General features: G+C 35.5%; 2 protein-coding genes across 2 annotated transcripts in view; both read left to right on the top strand.

The window, feature by feature from the left end:
• Positions 1-1947: 1947 nt before the first annotated feature.
• On the top strand, positions 1948-18206 carry LOC130216083 (uncharacterized). Its single transcript, XM_056447975.1, has 6 exons — positions 1948-2056; positions 8644-8973; positions 11436-11732; positions 14201-14329; positions 16042-16089; positions 16658-18206. The coding sequence occupies exons 1-6, from the start codon at positions 1969-1971 to the stop codon at positions 16753-16755; spliced, it is 990 nt and encodes a 329-aa protein (XP_056303950.1). The 5' UTR covers positions 1948-1968; the 3' UTR covers positions 16756-18206.
• Positions 18207-24012: 5806 nt separating this feature from the next.
• Positions 24013-27881, top strand: part of cers5 (ceramide synthase 5) — a 64170-nt gene continuing 60301 nt past the window's right edge. The window contains exon 1 of the mRNA XM_056447972.1: positions 24013-24351. Within this exon, the coding sequence (XP_056303947.1) occupies positions 24179-24351 (173 nt within the window). The 5' untranslated portion in view covers positions 24013-24178. The remainder of the gene's footprint in view (positions 24352-27881) is intronic.

Here is a 27881-nt window from a genome sequence, read left to right as displayed (position 1 = left end):
AGAATTATCAGAGCAATAGGAATTCAGATTGTCTGTTTGAAACTAGACAGTTGCATGATTTGATTAATTTATAGTGGAAAAATAATGTCAACTACATAGAACATAATGCAGTAAAGCTTTAAATAACAACAATACTGCATTTAATTATAAATATAGTGCCATAGATCAGGGATGCTTTACAATGGACATGCAACAAAAAATAATGCTGGAAGACAAAGCTGTCAAACAATAGTTAAAATAAATAATAAAACATTATTATACTTTTTGGAATGCACTTCTGCACCATCTTAATAAGACGATCAAGGAGGTGTGCTTTCCTCTCACTATTTGTCTGCATGTGTATGGTTGTATATACAGTTAAAATCAGAATTATTAGCCCCCACACTGTTGTTTGTTTGCAACTGTTGCAAGCAATTTATTTGTGTTGAATTTAAACAAACAAATTAAATTGAGCAATGTTCAACTTAATTTGGCTGTTTAAATTCAACACAAATAAATTGTTAACAACCACTTAACGTAAAAAATTGAGTAAATCCAAGTAATCATCTTTGAATAGTTTTTTTTATTATTTTGTTTAATTAAAATTTTTTTCAAATCATTTTAAGGTCAATATTATTAGCCCCTTTAAGCTATATTTGTTGTCAATAGTCTACAGAACAAACCATCATTATACAATAACTTGCCTATTTATCCTGACCTGCCTAGTTAAGAAAAGTACTGGAGTGAAAGTACCCATACAGCACTAAAAATGTACTTAAGGGAAAGTAAAAGTACACGTTTAAAACTACTTAGTAATTACAATTCCTGAGAAAAGCGACTCAATTACAGTCATTTGAGTATTTTTAATTAGTTACTTTACACCACTGGAAATCACATGAGCTGAGTGTTTGATACGTGCTCCTGATCAACTTAATCAACTTCATAAAGTTTCCAGTAGGATGAAAATATTCGTTTACATTGGAAATATGTTCTTTTAGGAATTCTTGAAAACTCTAGAGACCAAAAGACCTCTAGAGACCATTTTATAATTCATTTCTTTATTTTAATGGCTAAATTTCTTATTCATAAATGTAAATTTTCAGGCAAAATCAAAAAAAATTTGCATTTAAAAATAAAGTGAAGCATTATATTAAGTCTATGTTACTCTCAAAAAATCAAAAAGCTATGCGAATTGTACAAGCCTGTATATCATTTAATGTATTCCTGTGATATTGTTCATATCTCCCCATAGACTTTGAAATTATCCTTGCATTTATTGTACTTGTATTGTATTTCTTGATGTTATTCAATAATAAATAAATAAATAAATAAATAAATAAATAAAGTTTCCAGTAGGAGTTTGCATGTTCTCCCTGTGTTGGTGTTGTTTTCCTCTGGGTGCTCCGGTTTCCCACACAGTCCAAACATATGTGCTATAGGAGAATTGAATAAACTAAATTGACCGTATGAGTGTGAATGCAAGAGTGTATGGGTGTTTCCCAGTGTTGGGTTGTGGCTGAAAGGGCATCTACTGCATAAAACATGCTGGATAAGTTGGCGGTTCATTCCGTGGCGATCCTTGATTAATAAAGGGACTAAGCCGAAAATAAAATGAATGAATGAAAATTTCCAGTAGTGTACAACACAACGGAGTTAAAAAGCAACCATAAGCTTACAGCTCATAGACTTAAGTTCAAAACATAATAGCATTAAATAACATAATAGGCTATAGCTGCAGAAAAAAACTCCACTGCTTAATTTAGTTTAATTTAGTCTGCTTTCATGCAACTAAGGACAAAGTTAAGCCAGGATAGCTTAAAAATCCCAGTTTAATACTTGATCTTGCTTTTGTGCAATGTTTCTCTCGTGTTTTTTTATGTTATTGTGTTTGCTTTTTTATTTCGTTGTTTTGTGCACTACTGAGCCACCGTAGATTTCAGCATGTTTCGACTGCTGCCAAAACTACAAGGAAGTGTTGAAGCAGTACATATGGCGGCTCCATTTATCGGCGGATACCAGAGTAAAACAAATAACTTTATTGTTGTTGTTTTCGCAGTTTTTGCGTTCCTTGTGCACGGTAAGACACTTTTTTCCCTTAAAACATGTTCTTCATTCAACTAACCTTCATGTTTGCGTTTAGAAGAAAGATTAAAAGAGAACATCTGCCGAACGATACATGCGAAAAACATTTATCTAAAAACTATTTAAAACCCATTAAAAGCTCTGCTACTAATGACATTACCAGGTGCTAGAAATCCATGGATAGCTTAAAGCTTTTATATATGAAACGCTTATTAAATCGTGTAATCTAAGAACTTATGAGGAGTTCAGATGCACTAAACGCCACTTCCTCCAAAAAGGAGCTAATGACATCGAGCGAATGGTTTAGGTACGTACTACATGTGGAACAAATATTTTTGCTTCACATCATCCAAATCTCAGCATCAGCTCATTCAGAAATGACAGTTTGCTGGCAAAAGCCTCTAAACGCCGCTTGCATTTGACAGCAAAGCCGCTGTGTCCCGAGAACCAATCAGAAGGCGCGAATCAAATCATATGCGTTCAATGTAGCAGCCTATGGTAGCAGCGCGCTGATTCGCCGGCTTTAACTTAAATCACATGACCTGAGTGGTTTGATACGTGCTAATCAACTTCATAAAGTTTCCAGTAGGATGAAAATATTAGTTTACATTGGAAATATGTTCTTTTAGGAATTTTTGAAAACTCTAGAGACCAAAAGACCCATAAATTTTTTTAAATTAATTTCTTTATTTTAATGGCCAAATTTCTTATTTAAAAATGAAGTGAAGTATTATATTAAGTCTATGTTACTCTCAAAAAATCTAAAAGCTATGCGAATTGTACAAGCCTGTGAATCATTTATTGTTTTCCTATGATACTGTTCATATCTCCCCATAGCCTTTGAAATTTTCTTTGTATTTGCTGTACTTGTATTGTATTTCTTGACGTTTTTCAGTAATGAATAAAAATAAATAAATAAATAAAGTTTCCAGTAGTGCACAACGCAACGGAATTAAAAAATGTAACCATATACAGCACATTCCAGCGTGTTGACACGCCAGCTTTTATAAGGAGACTGATTTATTCCGATTTAGATTTTAAAAGAGTTTGATGAACTGTCAGTGAATGGCAAATGAAAATGTCCCTTACCTCAAAACTCTGTGCATTATAAGAAAAAGAAAACACAATGTACAGTCGGAAGTGTAATACACATTCATAATGTTTTTTTCGCAGCGATGCTACTTTAAATCAGGGGTTCTCAAACATTTTAGCCCGCAACCCCGAAAATAACAACTCCAGTGACTTACGACCGCTCGGAGCTGGTTATAACCAAACAAAGATTGCACACAATGGTGCACACACACCAATAGGAACTATATACACATAAGCGTATTGACAACACAATAAAGTGCATCAGTTTAAAAATCATATATATTTTTTACAATCATAATTCATTTGTCAAATTTAATATTAACCTCACTTAATGAGAATGGTGGGCCCAATGTTTACAGCACAAGACTATTGTTGGTATAATTTTAAAGACTTGGAGATCATCCTCCATGTTCAATTGGGGGCTTTCTTTTTAATGTATGGGAGTGCCATAAAAGTGTTAAAGTTTAACATTGTGCCGTAAAATCAATCTGCTGCAACAATCCAACGGAAATTTGAAAGGCTGATGGCTTTTTATTTTCATGTTGAATTTGTTATGTAACTATTAAATATAAGGTAAAAACTATTTTATCTTCTGTAGGTTATGGATAAAATATGGTTAATATAACAGTTAAATAACAAATATGAACATTTTCGAAATCACCATGTGACCCCCCCCCCCCCTCTAATTGTATAGCGACCCCCACTTTGAGAACCACTGCTTTAAATGAGTCTGATTTACTATACAAAAAACTATACATCATTTATATTACTTCATATTGCCTATACGCTTGATAAGCTTTTTATATTAATGGACAATGCACAGATATTGATTCTTCATAATGTTTTTACACTACATTATTTGAATCTACCAAGCTTAGTTTACAATGTTTACATTGCTCTACTTACATTAAATCTAAATCTCAAATATCAGAAATGACAACAGATTAAGATTTAATTAATGTCAATTCATTTTATGTTATTGATTAATGCACTTACTTGACAGATTTCATTCATTCATTTTCCTTCTGCTTTTTCCCTGGCTTATAAGGGGTCACCACAGTGGAATGAACCGCTATCTTGACAGATTTATGTATTTTTAATTTTAGGTGGTTTGTTTAAGGTGTTGAATGTTTGATAAAATAATCTCTAAATGAATCATTAGTGATTTTTTTCAACTAGTTACACTGTCTTGTCCCAATAGGTGGATTTAGAGTTTTTTGCAAAAAAAGCACTAGTGGATTTAGCTGGTTTTGACGCAAAAGAAAATCTACCTTGTTAAAAACCAAAGAATTGTCTAAAGTGACTTTTTTTTTTAAAATGTTTTATTTACCAGCTAATAACCTTATCATTACGTATAAAATGAAACTTCTAAACCTAATCAGAGGAGCCTGATAGAAAATGCTCATTTACAAAGAAAAAGATGTCTGCATCTGAACTTTTTATTTACAAAATATAAGCTACGCAATGTATATCACCATCATGTTGAAATCAAAAACAATAAACCTAAAAACAGACATAATTTTCTGTGAATGTTATTATAAAAGCTGTTTTGTATTGTTGTTGTTTTAGTTTCTTACAGATCTGAAATATCTGTTATTTTAAACGATGTTCGGTTTACAGTATGGTTAACCATTCATAAGTTGAATGAAATCAGTTTCTTTCCCTTTCTTTCCTCATATCAAATTAAATCAAATCACGTGTTTCATCGTTAACATTTGAGGGCAAGCTCCAGCCAGTGCCAAGCAGGGTGTGAATTACAGGGGCGTTTGGGGTTCTGACCCGCTTAATTAACGCTTGATCTCCCCTGAAGGACATCAAAACTCGATATATGGGGAGGTCAGCTCTTTAATAGTTAAGAAATAGTTTGCTCTGATCTGTATCTTAAATAATATTAATAATTAAAATAATAGACAACTTTAATAGATTGTTTTCAATCACGTGGTTCTGGTAACATGCAAAATTCATAAATTTCTGCGATTTATACCATACTTCAATAGAGATATAAATAGAAAATAAGCACATATGTTGGGAATTATCCTTATATCATGAAGAGGCAGAGTTTTCTACTAAACTAAAATATATTTGCCTGTCATTAATACTGTATAAGTTATTACGTTGCATGAAAAATAACAGACAGTGTAAGTGTTCGCAAAACATGTTTAAAAAAGGTGTGTGTAAATCTAGATACGTAGTTTGTATTTTATTATACACTGGCTCACACATGGAAGTTAAACAGTAAGATAAAAAACATGTGCAGTCTTTCATGGTCATTTATTAATAGGTGCAGGAAAGCAAACCTGTCACCGTTTATTTAATATCACAAGTGTCATTGAGAACCACTCAATATCCCTCAAATAAATGAGACGTATTTGATTAAAAATATATAAATTTGGTTCACTGAGGCATATTAGCGAACATAGGGGAGCGCAGGGCACAAAGTAACGCGGGGTAAAATGTAACACTGGGTTTTAAGGTATTATACAAGACGCAGCAGTGTTAGTTGTCACAGGGGGCTCTATTTTAACGGTCTAGGCGCAAAGTCTGAAGCGCAGTGTGCAAAAGCATTTAGGTCATCTCCGAATCCACCGCTATTTTAAGGATGGAAAAACACACTCTGCGCCGTGGCTCATTTACATGGCGGCCTTTGTAAGTGGAAAAACTAAATGCATCTCCACCGAAAACCACAGTTAAACAGCATCTGCAGCGAGAGGATAAAGAATGAGCCTCCTCCAATCAGCCCCTTTACTTTCTCTTTCACTTTCTCTCTTTCGTGGATAAGGAAACGGTGTTGTACGCACAGACATTAGCCTACATAATTAATTTTTGTTTGTTAAGCGCAAAGATTTGTTTCTAAACTATTTCTAAATTCAGTTCTTTATTCCAGCAAACGAATAAATAAACAATACTAACGAAATGTGTTCAAAAAACTGAGTGATATTCAAACACACGTCGTGTTCTTGTGCCCCATATGGTCCAAAACCTGACAGGTGGACAAATCTAAACTTGTTTTTTTAAAACAAATATAAATATGCATATAATAAATACTAATAATAATAATAACATTATACAAAAGCAAATTGTCATGAATAAACTAAAAAAGCCCACTGAGATGGCATGGAGGGAGTGGTTTTTATATTTATATAGAAAATAATAATTTTGTAATATTTTAATCCTTTTATTATTTTTCATTTGTAAAGATATTTGTGTATTGCTTTACATCCTGTGTGTTTTAAGCAATGTGTAAGTGAGGCGCACAACTAACGTGCTCTGCGCTGGACTTTAGACCTGCTTTCAGCTGGTCTATTGCAAAGTCTATTTTTAGACAGTGCGCCTTAACACACCTTGTAACACCTATGAGTCCACAAAGTGGCGCAAATGGATTTGGTATTTAAACAACTTGGCGCAAAACGGGAAAATTAAGGTTGCGTTGATCTGAAAATAGCAACACATCAGGGAAACGCATCTTGCGCCTTTTTGCACCGGGTGTATGATCGGGCCCCAGGTGTTACAAATAAGCCACACACTGTTGGACGCAAATTAAACTAACAAAATAATGTTTCAATTTCGAGTGTAATGTTGAGAAATCTTTATATAAATTTTTTTTTTTATAGAATTTTTTTTTTATGATTGCTAATAATGCAAATAAATGCATTTTATAATAATGGATAATAATCCAAATATATCCAAATGTGTTTATTCAATAAATAAATAAACATACTGTGCTATGTAGAATAAACAAATTGAGCTAAGTACTGAGGAAATATAGCAACTATTTAAAGTAAATGGAAATTAAATTTAATTGTGTGAAATCTGCCTTTTTAAGCACGTGTTACAATTAACCCTCTTTCTGGTACAACGTGCCCCGCAGGTGGGGTAAATAGTAACATTTTTACTCCTGGCATTTTTGGAAATACTGCACAGAAAACCATAGGTCCGATGATCATAATTTCAGTGCTCATTTGTAGGAGAGGCTTGTGTTTTGTTGGTACAAGATATGGTTTGGTAAAAGACTTTGTTAAATTATTTATTATGGTAAAATTACTTTGTTCATTATTTTGCCAAAACCTTGGCACTTTGTGCCGTGTTCTCCCCTTACTGAAAAAATTTATTCAAATGTATAATTTGCACCCTGGTGCCAAGTACAATTTTATATATATACACATAGATGATACTGCACAATTTACTTTTAGACTTATGCCGTCTAGACCCACAAAATATATGTAATATACAGTAGACATGCTTTACAGTTAACAATACACATTATTACCATACTTTTGAGTAGAACTAGGCCGATAAACGATATTATATCGAATCGCGATAACATTTGTGTCAAAAACAATGATAAGCTCTGGTCTTTTTTTAATCTATATTGATCTAAGAGCCAATCACACAGCAGAAATGTACAACAATGGTAATCTTGAAGTGTGCTAATGTTAAAGATGCTCTAAATTTTCCGACCGCCAAAAATTATCGGCCTAAAATATGTTATGCCGTTTAATGGACCTTCAAATTGTTGTGGCTTCAGTCATTGTTGGGATAGTCATTTAAATCTAGAAAAATCTGAAAAAAATATATATATATTTTTTACCATTTTTATTATTTGTTTTAATTTCTCTTATACTTGTTTCTTTTATTCCTGTTTATGTAAAGCACTTTGAATTGCCACTGTGTATAAAATGTGCTATAGAAATAAACTTGCCTTGCCTTGGAAGCATTAACAACTAATATATCGAAATATATCACTATTGTTCAATATGGAAAATAATTATCGAGATTGCATTTTTGCCATATCGCCCAGCCCTACGTTTGAGCTGTTATTTATCAATCAACGACAACAAAAAAGCTGTACATGCATTAAAACAATAATAAAATGTACTGTATAAAGTGTATAATTGCAAAAACATGTTATCTCGTTCATTCATTTTCTTTTCGGCTTAGTCCCTTTATTAATCCGAGGTCGCCACCGCGGAATGAACTGCCAACTTATCCAGCAAATGTTTTACGCAGCGGATGCCCTTCCAGCCGCAACCGATCTCTGGGAAACATACATACACACTCACTCACACTCATACACTACGGACAATTTAGCCTTCCCAATTCACCTGTACCACATGTTTGGACTGTGGGGGAAACCGGAGCACCCGGAGGAAACCAACACAAACGCAGGGAGAACATGCAGACTACACACAGAAACGCCAACTGACCCAGCCGAGGCTCGAACCAGCGACCTTCTTGCTGTAAGGCGACAGCAATACCTACTGCGCCACTGCGTCGCCACACGTTATCGCTTAGTTTTTTTTCCCCAAAGAAATACATGTGAAGAACTACATTAAATGTAGTTTATCATTTAAATGTGACTGGCACTATAATGCACCTGTCGGCACAACAACACCAATAACTAAAAAAAAATTTTAAATTACAATTCTCTCCTCTTACATGTTTTGATCAGTTGTTTAAAATGAGATTTATAATTAACAATTCCTTCCGCAGGTGTGTCCGAGGATGACCCAACTGGAACATCACTGGTGGCGGGAGATTCAGTCACTCTTCACACTGGTGTTGAAACAAACCAACAGAACAAAATTAAATGGTATTTTAATAATACTCTCATCGCTCAAATCATTGTAAATCCCAGTCAGATCTGTACAGATGTTCGGTGTAATAATAGCATTGAGAGCTTCAGAAACAGACTGAAGCTGGACAATCAGACTGGATCTCTGACCATCATGAACATCAGAAACACGGATGCTGGAGGTTATAAACTACGCATCTTCAGCAGCAGCAGACCCCGCGAAAATGTCTTCAAAGTTTCTGTTAATGGTGAGTCATTAATGAATGTTGGCAAGTTTACTACAATAAAATAGAGTAATAATACTAAACATGACCAAAACAAAGGAAAAGTTACAAAACAATAAGGGTTTTTTTCTTCAAGTTAAGAGAGGGAATGAGGAAAAATATGCCTCAAAGGAATATATTATGGAGGATAATCTGATGGATAAAGTTAATAAATCACAGTGCACAGGACCAAGAACTGAAAATGGAAAAGCCCTGTTCCCTTTAGCTTTAAAACAATATTTTGGGATAATCAATAACTCTGATGACGATCAAAGCATAGAAAATAGTAAGATTTGGTGAGGTGATTTACTTCAAATACAGTACATCCGGAAAGTATTGATAGCGATTCACTTTTTCCACTTGTTTTTATGTTACAGGCTTATTCCAAAATGGATTAAATTCATTTATTTCCTCAACATTCTACACACAATCCCCCATAATGACAATGTGAAAAAAGAGTTTTTGAAATAGTTGCAAATTTATTAAATAAAAACCCTGAAAGATCACATGTACATCAGTATTCACAGCCTTTGGCGTGAAGCTCTAAATTGAGCTCAGGTACATTCAGTTTCCACTGATCATTCTTGATGTTTCAGCAGCTTAATTGGAGTTCAATTGTGGTCAGTTCAGTTGATTGGACATGATTTGAAAAGGCATACACCTGTCTATATAAGATCCCAGGGTTGACAGTACATGTCAAAGCACAAACCAAGCATAAAGACAAAGGAATTGTCTGTAGATCTCCGAGACAGGATTGTCTCGAGGCACAAGGCTGGGGAAGCTTACAGAAACATTTCTGCTGCTCAGAAAGTTGCAATGAGCACAGCTGCCTCCATCATCCATAAGTGGAAGATGTTTGGAACCACCAGGACTCTTCCTAGAGCTGGCCGGCCATCTAAGCTGAGTGATCGGGGGAGAAGAGCCTTAGTCAGGTGATCAATAACCCGATGGTCACTCTGTCTGAGCTTCAGCATTCTTCTGTGAAGAGAGGAGAACCTTACAGAAGGACAACCATCTGTGCAGCAATCCACCAATCAGGCCTGTTTGGTAGAGTGGCCAGACAGAAGACACTCCCTGCCTGGAATTTCCCAAAAGGCATCTGAAGGACTCTCAGACCATAAAAACACAACTCTCTGGTCTGATGAGACTAAAATTGAGCTCTTTGGAGTGAATGCCAGGCGTTACGTTTGGAGAAAACCAGGCACCACTCATCACCAGGCTAACACCATCCCTACAGTGAAGCATGGTGGTGGCAGCATCATGCTGAGGGGATGTTTTTCAGCAGCAGGAACTGGAAGACTAGTCAGGATAGAGGGAAAGATGAATGCAGCAATGTACAGAGACATCCTGAATGAAAACCTGCTTCAGAGTGCTCTTGACCTCAGACTGGGGCGACGGTTTATCTTCCAGCAGGACAATGACCCAAAGCACGCCGCCAGAATATCAACGGAGTGGCTTAATCACAAACTCGGTGAATGTACTTGAGTGGCCCAGACCTAAATCCTATTAAACATCTCTGGAGAGATCTGAAAATGGCTGTACATCGTGGCTTTCCATCCAACCTGATAGAGCTTGAGAGGTACTGCAAAGTGGAATGGGCATAAATTCCCAAATACAGGTGTGCCAAGCTTGTGGCATCATATTCAAAAAGACTTGAGGCTGTAATCGCTGTCAAAGGTGCATCAACAAAGTATTGAGCAAAGGCTGTGAATACTGATGTACATGTGATTTTTCAGCTTTTTATTTTTAATAAATTTGCAACTATTTTAAAAACTTTTTTTTTCACATTGTCATTATGGGGGATTTTGTGTAGAATGTTTCACTTCTGAAAATATGGACAAATCCAACAGTTGGGTTAAGATTATTAAAATTAAATTTTATCTAAGTAACTAAACATCATGTTTGTCCATATTTGACCCAGCATAGAGTTAATACAACCCAGAATTATTATACTATTGGCTATAAAAAAGGCTTTAACTACAGATATGATTTGTTTTGTAAAATATAAATTCAGAATAAAAAATTCTCTCTCAATCTCTCAATTTTACTTTTTAATGGAGGGTTTTTTAATCCCAGAATTGGCCTTAAATTATTTAAAAGGTTAAAAGGGCCAAATAATATAACCTCAATCCTGTTTGATTCAACTAAAGAAAATTATTGGCCATCCAGTTTTTCAATGTCATCAAAATAGGCCAACAAAAGGGACACTATCAGTACCTGATTTCAAAGGGAAATAAAGCTGAGAATCATCTATGTAAATATGTTACGAAACTCAAATACGGGAAAAAATATTGGTCGCAAAATAGCCACAAACTGTATATTGTTTTTACTTAAACCTCAGGATTAGGGAAATACTGTACTGTATATAATATATTTCCTGACAATCCAATGTTTCAGTTTATGTTCCAAAATAAAGATCCTCTTTCATCTGTTGGTTTGTGTTTCAGATGATTATACTGCCAAAGAGAAGAGAAAGTTTGTGAAAAGGGGAGAATCTGTCACTTTAGACACTCATATACAAATTAAAACTACTGATGTGATAAAGTGGCATTTTAATGACCATCCTATTGCTGGAATCAATGGACAGGAGAGTTTCAGAGAGGGATTGAGGTTGGACAATCAAACTGGATCTCTGACCATCATGAACACCACAGACTCTGGAGATTATTATGTAAAAATCATCATCAGCAGAACCAACAACTTCAATGTCACCATCTTAAAGAATTTCAGCGTTAATGTCACTGGTGAGTATCATTACAGTAAGCCATGGGCATTTGTCAAGAGAGCCACTCTTATTATGTAAGCATGGTCAAACTAAGCGGAGAGCAGGTTGGGAGACTGGCGGATGAAAAAGTATGTCAGTCAAAGTGATGATTAACACCGGTTTTCTCTCAGTGATTGAGCCGGAGAGACTAAAGAAAGGGGATATTTCAGGAACGAGAGAGAGACACTTCTGAGTGCTCAGACTAAAAAAAATTGAGAACAATACAATCTTTTGAATTACCTGTATCGCTGACCCTGCCTTCTTCCAAACACCAAATGAACCTTTACTGCACTGGTGCCGAAACCCGGGAAGAAGAAGACAGGGTCAGCGATACAGGTAATTGAAAACATTTTATTATTATACGTTTTTTTAATCAGAGCACTCAGAAGTGTCTCTCTCTTGTTCTTGAACCATCCTCTCTTTTTAGTCTCTCCGGCCATATCACTGAGAGAAAACATCATGATTGATTGATGTATTTTTTCAGCCGCCGGTCTCCCAATCTGCTTTCCGCCATTGCGGGTAGTTCGACCACACCTCCCCGCCACAGTAAAGCCGTAGTCACACTAGACTTTTCTCCCCATAGACTTCCATTCATACGCACGCGAAAGCGTCAGACTGGAATTACAGTGTGAGAAACTAGTGCTACACACAGGACCAGCCTGAGGACAAAAACCTGACAAATGACTAGGCCCACACGGAATCTGTGCGCGCAGATTTTCCGCAGATTTTTAGCCTATCATTAATTCTGTTTATTTACATAATGTGTGTAAATCTATATTTATTCAGTTTTTTAAGTAATTAATCCAACTAATTCTATCAAACCTCTTCAGCTGCTTCAGAACGCAGCAGCACGAGTGGTCTTTGATGAACCCAAAAGAGCACATGTCACTCCGCTACTCACCCGTTTGCACTGGCTGCCAGTTGCTGCTCGCATCAAATTCAAAGCTCTGATGTTTGCTTACAAAGCGACCTCTGGCTTTGCTCCTTCTTATCAGCTCTCACTTCTGCACATTTATGTGCCCTCCAGAAACTTGCGTTCTGTGAATGAACGTCGCCTCGTGGTTCCATCCATAAGAGGGAAGAAATCACTTTCCTGAACTCTCACATTCAATCTGCCCAGTTGGTGGAATGAACTCCCTAACTACATCAGAACAGCAGAGTCACTTGGTGTCTTCAAGAAACGACTAAAAACTCAACTGTTTAGTCTCCACTTTCCTTCCTAATCTGTAACTGTCTCTCTGGCTATACCACTAACTGTACTCTCTCTCTCAAAAAAAAATAATAATAAAATTTAAAAAAATTATAATAAAAAAATAAATAAAAAAAACATTACTAATGCTTTGCTTCTTAGATTTTACACACCTGAAACTTGTCTATAGCACTTGTTCACTGCTGCTCTTATAGTTGTGTAAATTGCTTCCTTGTCCTCATTTGTAAGTCGCTTTGAATAAAAGCGTCTGCTAAATGTAAATGTAAATTACAGTAATATTATTGACTAATATGAAAATGTTCGTCTGATTTATGTACAATGCAGTTTGTAAAGTAATATGTACTGTCTTTAATTAGATATATTACATGAGAGACTTGCTTTGTTTACCAAATAAGTGAATCTAATTGGATTTGCATTTTAAACATTAAATAAAACATAAAAAGATATTATTTTTTATTTCACATATTAAGGTTTTAGTTATGATACTCCCAAAATAATTCAGCAGAAATCCGCAGATTTTTAACACAATTCTCCGCAGAAATAGCTAAAAACGTCCTCAGATTCCGTCTGGCCCTACAAATGACTGAAATAAAACATTAACGGTGGATTTCGGTGTGGGAGTTATAGTTTAGGTGAAATAATAATTGACATGAATGAGCTGTTGAATTTTTAGGGAAATAATGACCAGTACAGGCAGCACAGTGGTGCAGAAGGTAGCACAATCGGCTTACAGCAAGAAGGTCACTGGTTCAAGCCCCGGCTGGGTCGGTTGGCATTTCTGTGTGGAGTTCTCATGGGTTTCCTCCGGGTGCTCTGGTTTCCCCCACAAGTCCAAAAAAACATGCGCTATAGGTGAATTGGGGTAAGCTACAGTAAATTGTCCGTAGTGTATGTGTATGAGTGTGTATGGATGTTTCCCAGTGATGGGTTGCAGCTTGAAGGGCATCCTCTGCGTAAAACATATGCTGGATAAGTTGTAGGTTCATTCCGCTGTGGCGACCCTAAATTAATAAAAGGACTGAGCCAAAATGAATGAATGACCAATCTACATCACCACATCAGGTGTGTTTCTTTATATTTCAATTGCCAGTCATAATCGTGAGACTTTGAAAGTGTCGAGAATGATTTTTGGTTCACACATCACATGTGTTTCCTGGTCGTCATTAATCCAGACTCGACACTGACTGTGATGTGTACTATTGCGGGTGCGCACAATGAAGATCTGTGTTTGTGTTTAGCTCTTTCAGGTTTATCGTCACTTTTTAAAGCTATTCTACCATATTTTATGCTGCCTGCTGCTGCTGCTGCTGCTATTGGCGCTACTACTGTTGGTGTGATTTACCATCGCCGCGTTTCATCCAAAAAGAGTAAGTATTAAAAACATTCTTGTTGGGCAATTCAAAAGGATTGAAAAAGTCATATTTACTCGCCCTCGAGTGATTCCAAACCTTTGAATTAATTTTTTCTGTTGGACACAAGAGAAGATATATTTTGAAAAAAGCTGGAAACTGTTTCCATCCAAAGATGCGAATTAAATTTAGGCGCAAAACTGGATTATCGCATAAAAGACGTGCGAATAAAGCAGCGTTTCCATCCAATGAGTCAAAGAGAACAAAATCGTGACTTCCGGATTACTGGCGTCAAATATCAACAGTAAAAATTGAATTTTCTGCAGTAGGAGAAGCTGCGTCAATCTTTTCCTTATTTAAGAAATGACTTGCTCCTCAGAAGACAAATGCCAGCATGCAATGAACGTGTGGTGGTGTTTGAAGGCGTGAGACGCTCTTGACAATTCTGGAGGTAATTAGTAATATGAGAACACTAAAGCCTGGTTTATACTTCTGTGTCAAGTGATCGGCGTGATCCACGGTGCATGCAGCGCGCGTAGCCGTGCATTTATACTTCTGCACGCTGTTTGTGTTGCTCTTCCGAAACGTCCGAAACGCTAGCTGACAGTAGGTGTTTATGTTCCTCTGTGTCGAGTTTCTTGGTGCTTTGTTATTTCTGAACGCTTCCGTAATGTACAAATGGATCAAACTCGCTCATTTTGAGGCAGGAACCGGCAGATGTGCAACAACTTTAACCATAAGGTAAACACAAAACAAAACCGTCCATCTGGAGCTCCTTCACAGGACCCCACACTTGTAAACACTTGCTCCATCAGGCTCGCGCGGCTCTCGGTCCCGCCCAGACTCGTCAGTGATACCAAGCCAACCAAACACAGAGCTTGCACTACGCGTTGTTGCATTTTTTGAGAGGTGCGCGTCAGCGAGGGCTATGCGTCCACGCGCAAGCCGCGCCGTAGCATACGCGTGCGCTTGACGCAGAAGTATAAATCAGCCTTAATACAGAAGTGATTAAGATGTTTTAGAATGACCAACACAACATTTCAGATGTTCTACAATGTGCTCAGCCTGCTGGTTTGTCCTTTCACACACATTTTGATCATCACATGATCTCTTATAACAAAATCACATGACGTTTTTTTAATGCACATTCTGGAATTTGTTTGGTAAAATGTTTCCATCGTACTCTTTTCTTATCGAATAAAAAGTTCATCCTACTCAGTTATGCGCATACATACATTTTTTAATGCACATTTTCAAAACGTATGCGCATCATGGTGTTTCCATCAACCGTCTTTTTGTGCGCATGTCCAAAATGCGCATAAAAACATGGAAACATTGACTTCCATAGCAGGGGCGTAGCAACCGGGGGGGACGGGGGGATGCGTCCCCCTCACTTTTAGAGACAGACCATTTAAAAAACAGGTGATTAATAATTATATGAACGTATGATCTCATACAGCCACCCCCCCCCCCCCCCACCACCACCACCACCACCACCACCACCACTTTTAACATGTCCGCTACGCCCCTGTTCCATAGTATTTGTTTTTCCTACTATGGAAGTCAATGGTTGCAGGTTTTCAGCTCTCTTCAAAATATCTTTATTTGTGTTCAACAGAAGAAACTCGTTGGCGTTTAAAACAAGTGAAAGGCGAGTAAATGATAACAATTTTCATATTTGGGTGAACTCTCCCTAAGATTTTACTTGTGTGAATTGCTTTCCAACACAGATGAGAAGAAAAACATGACAAAGATTCTGCATGCAGCCACAGAAAAAGGTGAAATACTGTTGAAACTTTTGAGATGTGACACTCGCTTTAAAGGTCCTGTGAAAATTATTATTTTTTTAGATGTTACAATATGCAATATGCAATATGCAATACAATGACACATTTTGCATTTAGAAGATATAAAACAATTATAAACATTTAAAGCTTGTAGTTTGTCAATTCTGCCTAAACGGATCGATTATTTATTTATTTATTTTTTTAACATCACCTCATACTTCAGTTTCTCATCAAATCTTGACCAACCAAACTCTCTAGTATCTGACATGTCCCGCCCCCTTCAAGAGGCTTCTCATTTGATGCTCTTGAGCTCAATCACTCTCACTGGCAGAGCTGTGATGAAATAATATTCTATCAGCTGTTTTTTTTTTTACGGGGAGCAGCTACACTATGTTCCGTTCTCTTTACATTTCTCAGTTGAGATTACCTCAAACATTGATTAAAATAATGCGAATTTCAAAACACTTCATGGGACCTTTAAGCCATTAAATCTAAAGCTTATTCACTGATTAATGTCAAAATGTGCGAATTTCATTTCTCTCTTTATACTTTTTTTTAGTTGTCCTACAGATGGAAAAACAGCCAAACCCAGCTGATCGGAGAGGATCTGGGTTTAATGGCCCAATCAGCCAAAACAAACAAAAATACATTTTTTAAGCATCAAAGTGCTATGGAAATAATTTAGAGATCTTTTTTTTTTTCGATAAATTTGGATTTAGGTATGGGTTTGAGTTAAAGATTAATGTTTGTGTTATTCAAAAAGCTCTGGTAACATTTGTTCTGAATTTCAAATAAGTAATATTGTGTGGTTTTAAACATAAATACATGACACTTTATGTCCAAAAATGCTTTAAATAACAGAATTTTACAGAATAAATAATAGTGTTTTACTTAAACTAGTATTAACTCCTCTAAATTGTATAGACCTTTCTTGGCTGCTGCATGGAGGGCGCCATAGTGACCAGCGTCTTCCAGTACAGTGCTAAGAACTTCCGTTTACAGCGTTTATAACCGGTATTTTGCGCTCCGAAAATGGGTTTCAATAGCGTTTTGAGTGGATACCGGAGTGTTTTTGTGACACACAACATTGAAAGGTGTGTGTTAAAGCCGTAATTAGTCAGATGTGGATCAAGCACGTGAGAAATCGTTCTCCTAGTTTACGTGTCTGCCGTCAGAAATACGTGTGTGTGTGTGTGTGTGTGTGTGTGTGTGTGTGTTTCCCTGGCCTGTCAGCTGTTAGCTCAGCGGCTCTTCAATACACACACACACACACGCAATACTGCATTAAGTTATAGAGCAAACCAGATTACTGGCATGAAACTTAACAGGTATGTAAGTCAGGCAATTTACAAAAATGACCAATAAAATCCCTGCTGAAAAATCCAGCTTAAACCAGCCTAGGCTGGTTAGCTGGTCAACCAGGCTGGTTTTAGAGGGGTTTTGGCCACTTCCAGGCTGGTTTCCAGCCATTTCCAGCCTGGTCTTAGCTGGTCAGGCTGGGAGACGACCAGCTAAAACCAGCTTGACCAGCCTAGTCAGGCTGGGAGCCTAAACCAGCTATGTCCAGCTTAAGCCAGGCTGGTCAAGCTGGTTTTAGCTGGATTTAACTGGTCATTTTCCAGCCTGACCAGCTAAGACCAGGTTGGAAATAGCTGGAAATGGCCAAAACCCCTCTAAAACCAGGCTGGTCAACCAGCTAAAACCAGCCAACCAGCCTAGGCTGGTTTAAGCTGGATTTTTCAGCAGGGAAGTCCGTTACTGATACTCTGCTGGCTGATTTGCATGTTGATTCTAATCACGAGCCGTTTGTGTTTCATTTAGTGTGTTGTATTCACCACGGTTTGTGTTTTTCTGTCATTTCAAAATGTCAATTTATTTTCACTTTGTCACAGTTATTAAATCAGTATGCTAGTGGCACAGTACAGGTGACTAGCGATGATGATGCTTCATTTAATCAGCAGAAGATGCCGTCTGACAACGAGGGGAAAATGCCTCAGCAGTTTTTTCCATCTGATTAAATCACGTTTTTTAAAATGATCAGTCCAGGAGGTGGCGCTGATCGACAACAGTATCAGTTTAAAGATCATAAAAGCAGGTAAAACAGACTAAACCTTTTTAAAGCTGTCCAAATGTGACTGTTTACACGCATCTGCTGCCGACCGGAAGTTATTTGCATTCTCCTTGCGCAAATACGCAAAGCATAATGGGTAATTTTGCGTTCCAAGAAAAAGGTCTATATGCTGATACATTTGAGAATTTTTAAGTGGTCTCTTAATTTGATCCATAGCACATAAATATATATTTTCTGCTTAAATTTGATTGTCATTGGTCACAAAAAGTTTTAGGTCATAATATTTGGTCAATTTTCTACAAAATGTGTTTATAGTTTACAATTGTGCCCCATTATTTTGCTATAAAAAGTTGTTATCGGGTGATTTTTGTAAAATGTGTAATATTGTTACTACAGTATCAAAAGAGAAATTGTATATGTCATATGAATGTTTATTTGTTTTTTAAATAGTTAATGTGTTTCATAGTGATTTTTTTGCCAAGTGCAATTTTAGGCTTGCGTGCGTGCATGCGTTTGTGTGCGTCTGTGTGTGCATACATATTATTTATATACATGCATGCACTACTGATTTGAGGTCAGTTTTTTTTTTTTTTTTTATTAAATTCTGTTCATCAAGGTGGGGCATTTAATAAATGTAAAAATTTGTAAAATATTTATTACAATTTTAAATAACTGCTTTCTTATTGCATGTAGTTTCAAATGGAATTATTACTCCAATCATTATTGCTTTTTTACTATTGCCATTAATAATAATAATAATAATAACAATAATAAATATTAGAGTGATTTCTGAAGGATTGTGTGACTCTGAGGACTGGAGTAATGAAGCTAATAATTCATCATTAAAATCACTTTACTAATGATTAAATTAAATGATAAACAATTTTTGAACAGTTATTGTATAGTGCAATAACATTTCACAATTGTACAATTTACACTGTATTTTGATTAATTAAATGCAGCCTTGGTGAGCAGGAGAAGCTTATTTTAAAACTGTTACAAATCCTACTGACCACAAACTTTTGTCCGGTAGTGTATAGAGTGTATCTACAAGATAAATATAAAGATATATTTTATTTAGGTATGCATTATTAATGCATCTCGGAAATGCAATTTAGTTTTTTTTTAAGAATTCATTTTTATTGGCTGTGGGTTATTTAATGTGTATTTTTGTGTATGTGCACTTTTTAAAACTTTAAATCAAAGTTTGTATTATTGTGATTCAGTTCAATGCTGTTTGTTTGGTTATAACTCTTGTTCAGAAATGTGAAATGAATTGTAAAGCTACCTTGAGCTTTCCTTGTTATTTTTATTGTAATCATGCATGGTGGTGGTTTTTTTTTTTTTTACTCGGATATGTGATATTTTCAGTGTTGTTTCAGTGAAAAAACAGTCCATTGTTGTAGTAACAAATCAATATTTCTTTATTTACATTTTACTGATATCTATATATCTATGCTGTTACTTGTTAATTGAGGTAAAGTTGGTTTTATGTTTACAAATTCATTCAGTGACAACTATTTGTTTACAACATTACTTTGAACATTGGGTCTGAAATCACAAGTATGACTTAAACAGCATTAGCACTATTTATTTGACTGTAAACAATGTTGTACATTTGATAGTCATTGGCTGCTAATATGATTTCACTATTTAGCATTTGCAAATAATATTTTTGTGAAATTATATTATTAAGGAGAGTCTGAATGTGTGAAATATAAAACCAACTTTACCTCAATACTTTTGACTGTAATTTACTATGTTGTTCGTTTTTGTAGCTTTCACTTTTGCTCCTTAATTTTAACTAATTGATTCATGAGTTTTTCTTATTAAATGAGAGATGAATTGTTTTATTTGAAAGTATTAAATAAACAGTTTCCATCTTTTAAATGATCTTTAGGCATTTTATTTTCTATCTGTCTGTCTCTCTGTCTACAAATTAATTTATTGGAGGCCCTGACAGACAGCTATACGTGGAGAAAAAATATATATTCATTAATGAAGACGATGATGATCCACTGACTCTAGACTTCAGTATTGCACTGTATGTACTGGATTTGTTATCTAGTTTATTATCATATTTAATTATTTTTTCAAAATGTAAGAAATCTTCCTACACAACATGACAAACATAAATCATAGTAAAATTATTAAAACAACTTAAAACATAAAATTAAACCGTAATTAGATGCATCTTTTAAAATAATAATAATAAATGTAGGAAAAACTCACATGCGGCCCAAGTATAAATGCAGCAAAAACAAAACCGTAAGAAATAAATCAAAATGTTACAAATGCGGCAAAAACAAAACCGTAAGAAATAAATCAAAATGTTACAAATGCGGCAAATACAAAACCGTAAGAAATAAATCAAAATGTTACAAATGCGGCAAAAACAAAACCGTAAGAAATAAATCAAAATGTTACAAATGCGGCAAATACAAAACCGTAAGAAATAAATCAAAATGTTACAAATGCGGCAAAAACAAAACCGTAAGAAATAAATCCAATTGTTACAAATGCGGCAAAAACAAAACCGTAAGAAATAAATCAAAATGTTACAAATGCGGCAAATACAAAACCGTAAGAAATAAATCAAAATGTTACAAATGCGGCAAATACAAAACCGTAAGAAATAAATCAAAATGTTACAAATGCGGCAAATACAAAACCGTAAGAAATAAATCAAAATGTTACAAATGCGGCAAATACAAAACGGTAAGAAATAAATCAAAATGTTACAAATGCGGCAAATACAAAACGGTAAGAAATAAATCAAAATGTTACAAATGCGGCAAAAACAAAACCGTAAGAAATAAATCAAAATGTTACAAATGCGGCAAATACAAATCCGTAAGAAATAAATCAAAATGTTACAAATGCGGCAAATACAAAACCGTAAGAAATAAATCTAAATGTTACAAATGCGGCAAAAACAAAACCGTAAGAAATAAATCAAAATGTTACAAATGCGGCAAATACAAATCCGTAAGAAATAAATCAAAATGTTACAAATGCGGCAAATACAAAACCGTAAGAAATAAATCAAAATGTTACAAATGCGGCAAATACAAAACCGTAAGAAATAAATCAAAATGTTACAAATGCGGCAAATACAAAACCGTAAGAAATAAATCAAAATGTTACAAATGCGGCAAATACAAAACGGTAAGAAATAAATCAAAATGTTACAAATGCAGCAAATAAAAAACGGTAAGAAATAAATCAAAATGGTACAAATGCGGCAAATACAAAACGGTAAGAAATAAATCAAAATGTTACAAATGCGGCAAATACAAAACCGTAAGAAATAAATCAAAATGTTACAAATGCGGCAAATACAAAACGGTAAGAAATAAATCAAAATGTTACAAATGCGGCAAATACAAAACGGTAAGAAATAAATCAAAATGGTACAAATGCGGCAAATACAAAACGGTAAGAAATAAATCAAAATGGTACAAATGCGGCAAATACAAAACGGTAAGAAATAAATCAAAATATTACAAATGCAGCAAATACAAAACGGTAAGAAATAAATCAAAATGTTACAAATGCAGCAAATACAAAACGGTAAGAAATAAATCAAAATGTTACAAATGCAGCAAATACAAAACCGTAAGAAATAAATCAAAATCATGCTTCAAACAACACTTTTTTTACCCAAAGAATGAAAATAAGTTAAAACAATGCCTTTACTATTCAGCATTTGTACTATCTAGCAGTCTTGACTGTGTTGTACTAATTGTATTGAGGTTTAGATCAAACTGAAAGTGTGGCACCAAATAATAAAAGGTGAGGTTGTCATCACTACCGACAAGAATAATTCATTTTAGCGGATTGATTTGTTCCTGCGTTTTTGCAGAAGCACTGATTGTTTTAAATGAATAATTTAGTTAAAAATAACATTACTCATCGGCAATTTTTAACCATTTAACCATAATCCTTCCATAGTTTAATTAACAATTTGACGCAACAAGACAAAACAATTCAACAAAATCATGAACTGATTCGAACAACACGTTTCTAAATGATTAGCCAAAGAATGGCATTTAAATCATAGGTCTCAAACTCAATTCCTGGAGGGCCGCAGCTCTGCACAGTTTTGCTTCAACCCTGATCAAACACAGCTGATCCAAATAAGGTGTTCAAGACTACTAGAGACTATTACAGTTTTTAACAGACGCTAGGACACATTTCTCAATACAAAGTTTGCAAAACTCTTGACACAGTGAGCAGAACAAAAAGTGTATGTGGGCTAAACTGAGGATCAATTATCATTGTTTTGGCCCAAAATGCATTCAATGACTACATCTTTTAAATTTTATCAATTCCTTTCTCACTCAAACACAACAACTGCCAAACATCTTTGTACGTGCAGGACATTCTGCACGTGCTCACATACTGTTCTCAAAACTGTTAAACTCATGTTTAAAGCAATAACATCATGCAAAACTGAATAAGACAGCACAATTGAACAGCGATATGTTATTGAAACATATTTCACATCTAAAAATGCCGTTTAACCAGCCAGATTAGCATTACTATTGAATCTGCATCAGTGGATGGTGTGTATACAAATTCTTATATTTAGGAATTACTCAGTGCAAAAAAATTAAAATAAATAAACGACATCTGCATCATGTCTGATTCATTCCAGTAATATATTGCAGTTATAAACAGAGATGTGTCCTTGTTTTCCACAAGAAAACACTTATGCTACATGTTGTTAGTGTTTTTAGGTCGTTTTTGTGGGTGACAAAGTGTGTTTGTGGGCTGTCAACCTTTGCTAGTGTTCTGGAAGTATGAGTTTATTTGAGACCTGAATAAAGGGTTTTGGTAGTTATATTGCATTTTAATTGTGAAATGAACTGCTTTGCCAAGCTGAAAGTCGGTTAGGTGAATTGTGTGAAGAGTTTTGCAAAAGTGACCCAAGTATGAGAAATGTAGGCAGGTGTGAGTTGGAGGTAGTTGGAGCTAAACTACACAGAGCTGCGGCCCTCGAGGAATTGAGTTTGAGACCACTCATTTAAAACTACACCTCTCTTCTGTGTACTACCAAGTATCCAAGTCGTAGGTCTTTCGATTACACTTTTTGTCCACAGTGAGGCGCCAAATAATAAAAGATGAGGTTGTCATCCCAAGAATGATTCGTTTTAGAGAATCGATTCGTTCGCGCGTTTTTTTTTTTTTTGCTAAATCAGTTCTAACTAATTATTGAACTATTTTATTAAATTTAACACTATTCATTGCTAAATTTTAGACTAAAATACTTAATTTAGTTTACAATTTGATTCCACAAACAATCATTCAACAAGTGATTCGAACAACACTCCTAAAGGAATAGCCTAAAAATGACATCATGTTTAAAACTACTCTTTATTATTTCGCATAAGTACTATCAAGCAGTCCTGTCAGAATATTGAGGTATCTTGGTATCACAACTGTTGTGTTTTGTCCACAGTGAGGCGCCAAATAATACAAGGTGAATTTGTCATCATACTGACTGACATAAGAATGATTCATTTTAGAGAATCGGTTCGTTCCCGCGGTTTTTATTTTTATAAAGCGGTTCAAACTAATAATTTTAAATGAACTTCTGTTAAATATAACATGCTTAATCGTTAAATTTTAGACAAAAATGTCTAATTTACCTCACAATTTGGTTCTAATGACAAAACAGTTTAACAAAAACGTGAAGTGATTCGAACAGCATGCTTTGTAAAGAATTAGCCAAAGAATGGCATCATGTTAAATACTACGCCTCTGCTATTTCCCATGTGTACTACCAAGCAGTCTTGTCTGTGTCGTAACATTGAGGTGTACGTAGTGCGCATCGCTCACTTCCTCATGCAGCCTCATCACGGGTGTGGAAACACCTTCAACACGTCCACATTCAGAGAGAGAGAGAGAAAGAGGGAGAAGAGGGCGGTCAGTCGTTTGCCACCCGCGTATTTTTCTTTCTTCGCGTCCTCTTCTCTCCCCTGATCTGTAGTTTTTCTTCTAAACATGGCTGCGCTCTCAGCCTGGTTCTGGAACGAGCGCTTTTGGCTTCCGCACAATGTCACTTGGGCGGATCTGGCCGACCCAGCGCCCGGGGTGGAGTACCCGAAAGCCGGCCACTTGCTCTCCGCGCTGCCGCTGGCCTTGGGGATCTTCGCGGTGCGGATATTTTTCGAGAGGTATGCTTTCTGCCTTTATTGACAAGCTTTCAGCGCGTTTGGCACTCAACTAAACCTTACAAACTTCAGCTAAACACAACTGATGTGTACAATTTAAAGCTTGTGATATAAAATCTACACATTTATTTCTCGGGTGTTGGATGTGATAAGTTGATGCTTGCACGTGTCTTGAAGTATTCAAAGTTCATATGGGCTTTAGGGGATTTCTTGCTTGTGAAGTCTTTGCTGCCTGATGCATCTGTCAGCTGACCAGCTTAAGGCCTAGATTCAGAAAAGAGGATTGAATTCATTGTTCACTGTGTTTTATGTGTGGGTTTTTACACCTACTTTTAGACACTCACTCTCTCTCATTTATGGAGAACATGCTTTTTTACACACTTCCTTGTTGAGCTCAAGTACATGGTTTAGATGTGTTTATCTGTTTGACACTGTGTTATCTGTAAGTAATGTCAGAAATGAATGATACACGAACACCACGCCTTTAGAGGAGTACTGTAGGTATATTTATTGAGTTCTTTGAATTGAAGGGATTTGACAATGACATTTGTTTACGTGTCGTTGAGGGAAAGTTTGGTTTTAGAAGAGCTAGTGCACTCAGAAACCACTTCGTTTATTGAGGTAAAGTTGGTTTTATAATCACATATTTGATCGGTCAACTTGTAACATGCTCCCTATATTGTTTACCATGGTACTTTGAATAGTGGGTCTGAAATAACATGTAAGTATTACTTGATACCAACATTAGCACTATTTCTTTGACTGTAAACAATGTTGTACGTTGATAGTCATTGGCTGCTAATATGAATTCACCATTTAGTATACGCACATATTTTAATGCAATTATATTATTAAGGACAAAGTCTGAATTTGTAAATATATAAAACCAACTTTACCTCAATACTTATTTTTGGACATTTACATGACACATTACATGATATATATATATATATATATATTTCTTTATTTAACCAGATAAAAAACCTATTGAGATCAAGATCTCATTTATAAGGGTGACCTGGCCAAGAGGTCTGCAGCACACGACTTATGAAAAAAATAAATAAATAAAATAATAATAATATTATTAATAATAAATAGAAAATCAATATAGTGTAAAAATACAGTTCAGTTGTTCAGCTTTACCACATTTCAATAAATTAAAAACATACATTGAGAAATGGACTGTTATATATATTATTTTACTGAAAAACATTGACATATTCTGGCCTTAATTTTCATTTAGGCTTGAAAACCCAAGCTTTTTGATTTCGCAATCGTGATTTTTAAAGATAATACACATCCCCTTCCCCTTCAAGTTTTTGAAATCTCACCATCAGGATGCAGGCTTTCCTAGAGCCCGGAGAAATGCTTATAAAAAGTCATTTTTCCCAATTGCAGTTGTATTAAATCGGATCACTGTTTAATGAGAATGGTGCGGTTGTTCAGAATGATCTGCGTTAATATGTATGGGGCTAATATGTAAGTTTTTAATTCATGTGGTTGTCTTAGTGAGTCTTGCTAGTAGGTGATCGTTTTGTTGTATGTTGCCAGTGTTGAAGACAAATTTGCTTACTGTGCCAAGTAGGCATGGGACGATAACCATTTTCAAGGTATACCGCGGTTTGGAAAGGTCAGGTTTTAAAACCGTCCAAATTTTCTGCAATACCGTTCCTAAGGTATGTGTAGGGCTGGGCGATAATTCGATATCGATAATTTTCACGATAAATAATTTTTCGATAAAACGGTAATGACAGTTCGATAATTGCTCGATAATATTTACATGCCTAAGGCTGCGCTGCCATTTTGGCATGGGACGATAACCATTTTCAAGGTATACCGCGGTTTGGAAAGGTCAGGTTTTAAAACCGTCCAAATTTTCTGCAATACCGTTCCTAAGGTATGTGCAGGGCTGGGCGATAATTCGATATCGATAATTATCACGATAAATAATTTTCGATAAAACGGTAATGACAGTTCGATAATTGCTCGATAATATTTACATGCCTAAGGCTGCGCTGCCATTTTGCAGCCTGCCCTTCCGGATGCCGCAGGCAGCATACAAGTGTACAGCCATACAGTGTTAGTTGCACTTGAAGGAGTAAGAAAAAAAGTCACAGACATTGTTGACAAGAAACGTCACTAGACTTCAGTAATCTTGAGCTACGTAGTTTTTTAATCCGACACAAAACAGAGCAACATGCACCGCAAACTGCGCAAAATAATGGCAGACGTTTACAACAACAGTGAATCATTAATTAAATCCTTATTTTCCACAGAGCGAAGCATCGTCCACCCGCAGTTGGTTAAGATGGGCACAAACTAAAAATATATTAATTACTTTGAAAACGTATCTTTTTGCAACGAATTCCGTTTTGTATAATGTGTAACTTAATTTTGATGTATATTTTGTTGGTTAATTATCTACAGCATAAACAAGAAGAACGAATAGGATGTGAGGTGAAGCGCTTTAAAACAAGTCCGCTTTATATTCTTTAGCGCCAAAACAATCCATCAAACTATTTTCATGGTTTGTTTAATTCGTTTAAAGAAGCGGTTTGAGCAGCATGAGCTGGACAGTCTTTACAAGCTGATTTCATATGAATTCACTGATAGATTTCTTAGGTTACCTCGGAAGAATAAACTCGGTCTAAAGGATGGTAAAGCTCAGAAGCTTGTTGTGTTTATGGAGAGGCTCTCCGCATGTCTCGCTGTGATGCTCGATTTATAAAATGAGAATCTGCATAGGCCTGTTCGTGCCAGTCTGTCAGACAAAATTGGTTAAAACACACGTGGATGTAACAGAGATCTGCGCATAACAGGGTTTTATGCGTTCCGCAATATGCAATGTCAAGATGTCACTTGATTATTTAATGCGTCTCACCGTGCAAAACATAACTAAACCTTTAAATGTCCACGCTTAATCAGTCATCGATAAGGTCTATCGATTAAAGGGTTATTAACAGTCAATCAATCAAGTAATCGTTAGCATTCCTAAACAAAATATATTAAATGATATTTCACCCTAAATTCAACATTAAAAAGAGAGTTCAATTTCTGTCACACCTTTTGTTCCAAACTTGTTTTATTTTTTTCTGATTTTGAACAATAATATCTAATAACTTGTAGGTAATCTCTTTGGTTGTTGAAAACTTGAACAGGAAAAGCTGAATTAAGGTTGTTCTTTGGTTTATTATCTTTATTGTCAGACAGCTAAACATTTCACAAAATATGTTAAATCAGCTGCACAAAGCGATTGGCATGCAGAAAATCCTATCAAATTTATAGATATAAAGATTTTACATTTATCGTGATAATTATCGATATCGACTGATATGAAAAAAAATTATCGTGATGATTTTTTTGCCATATCGCCCAGCTCTACGGATGTGTAGGATTTTTTTTAGGACAACAGTATTTCCAGCAGAAAATATATCCAAAGATGACATTTTAAATTGTAAAGAAATTCGTATTTTTGGAAATAATGAAGTCAGCAGAAGTCAGTGATTAATTTGAAATATTTAACCTGTCATGTT

This window comes from Danio aesculapii, chromosome 22 (assembly GCF_903798145.1).
Source record: "Danio aesculapii chromosome 22, fDanAes4.1, whole genome shotgun sequence".
Classification (NCBI taxonomy): Eukaryota; Metazoa; Chordata; class Actinopteri; order Cypriniformes; family Danionidae; genus Danio; species Danio aesculapii.
Note: the sequence above shows the minus strand (reverse complement) of the source record. Positions and strands in the feature narration are given on the sequence as shown.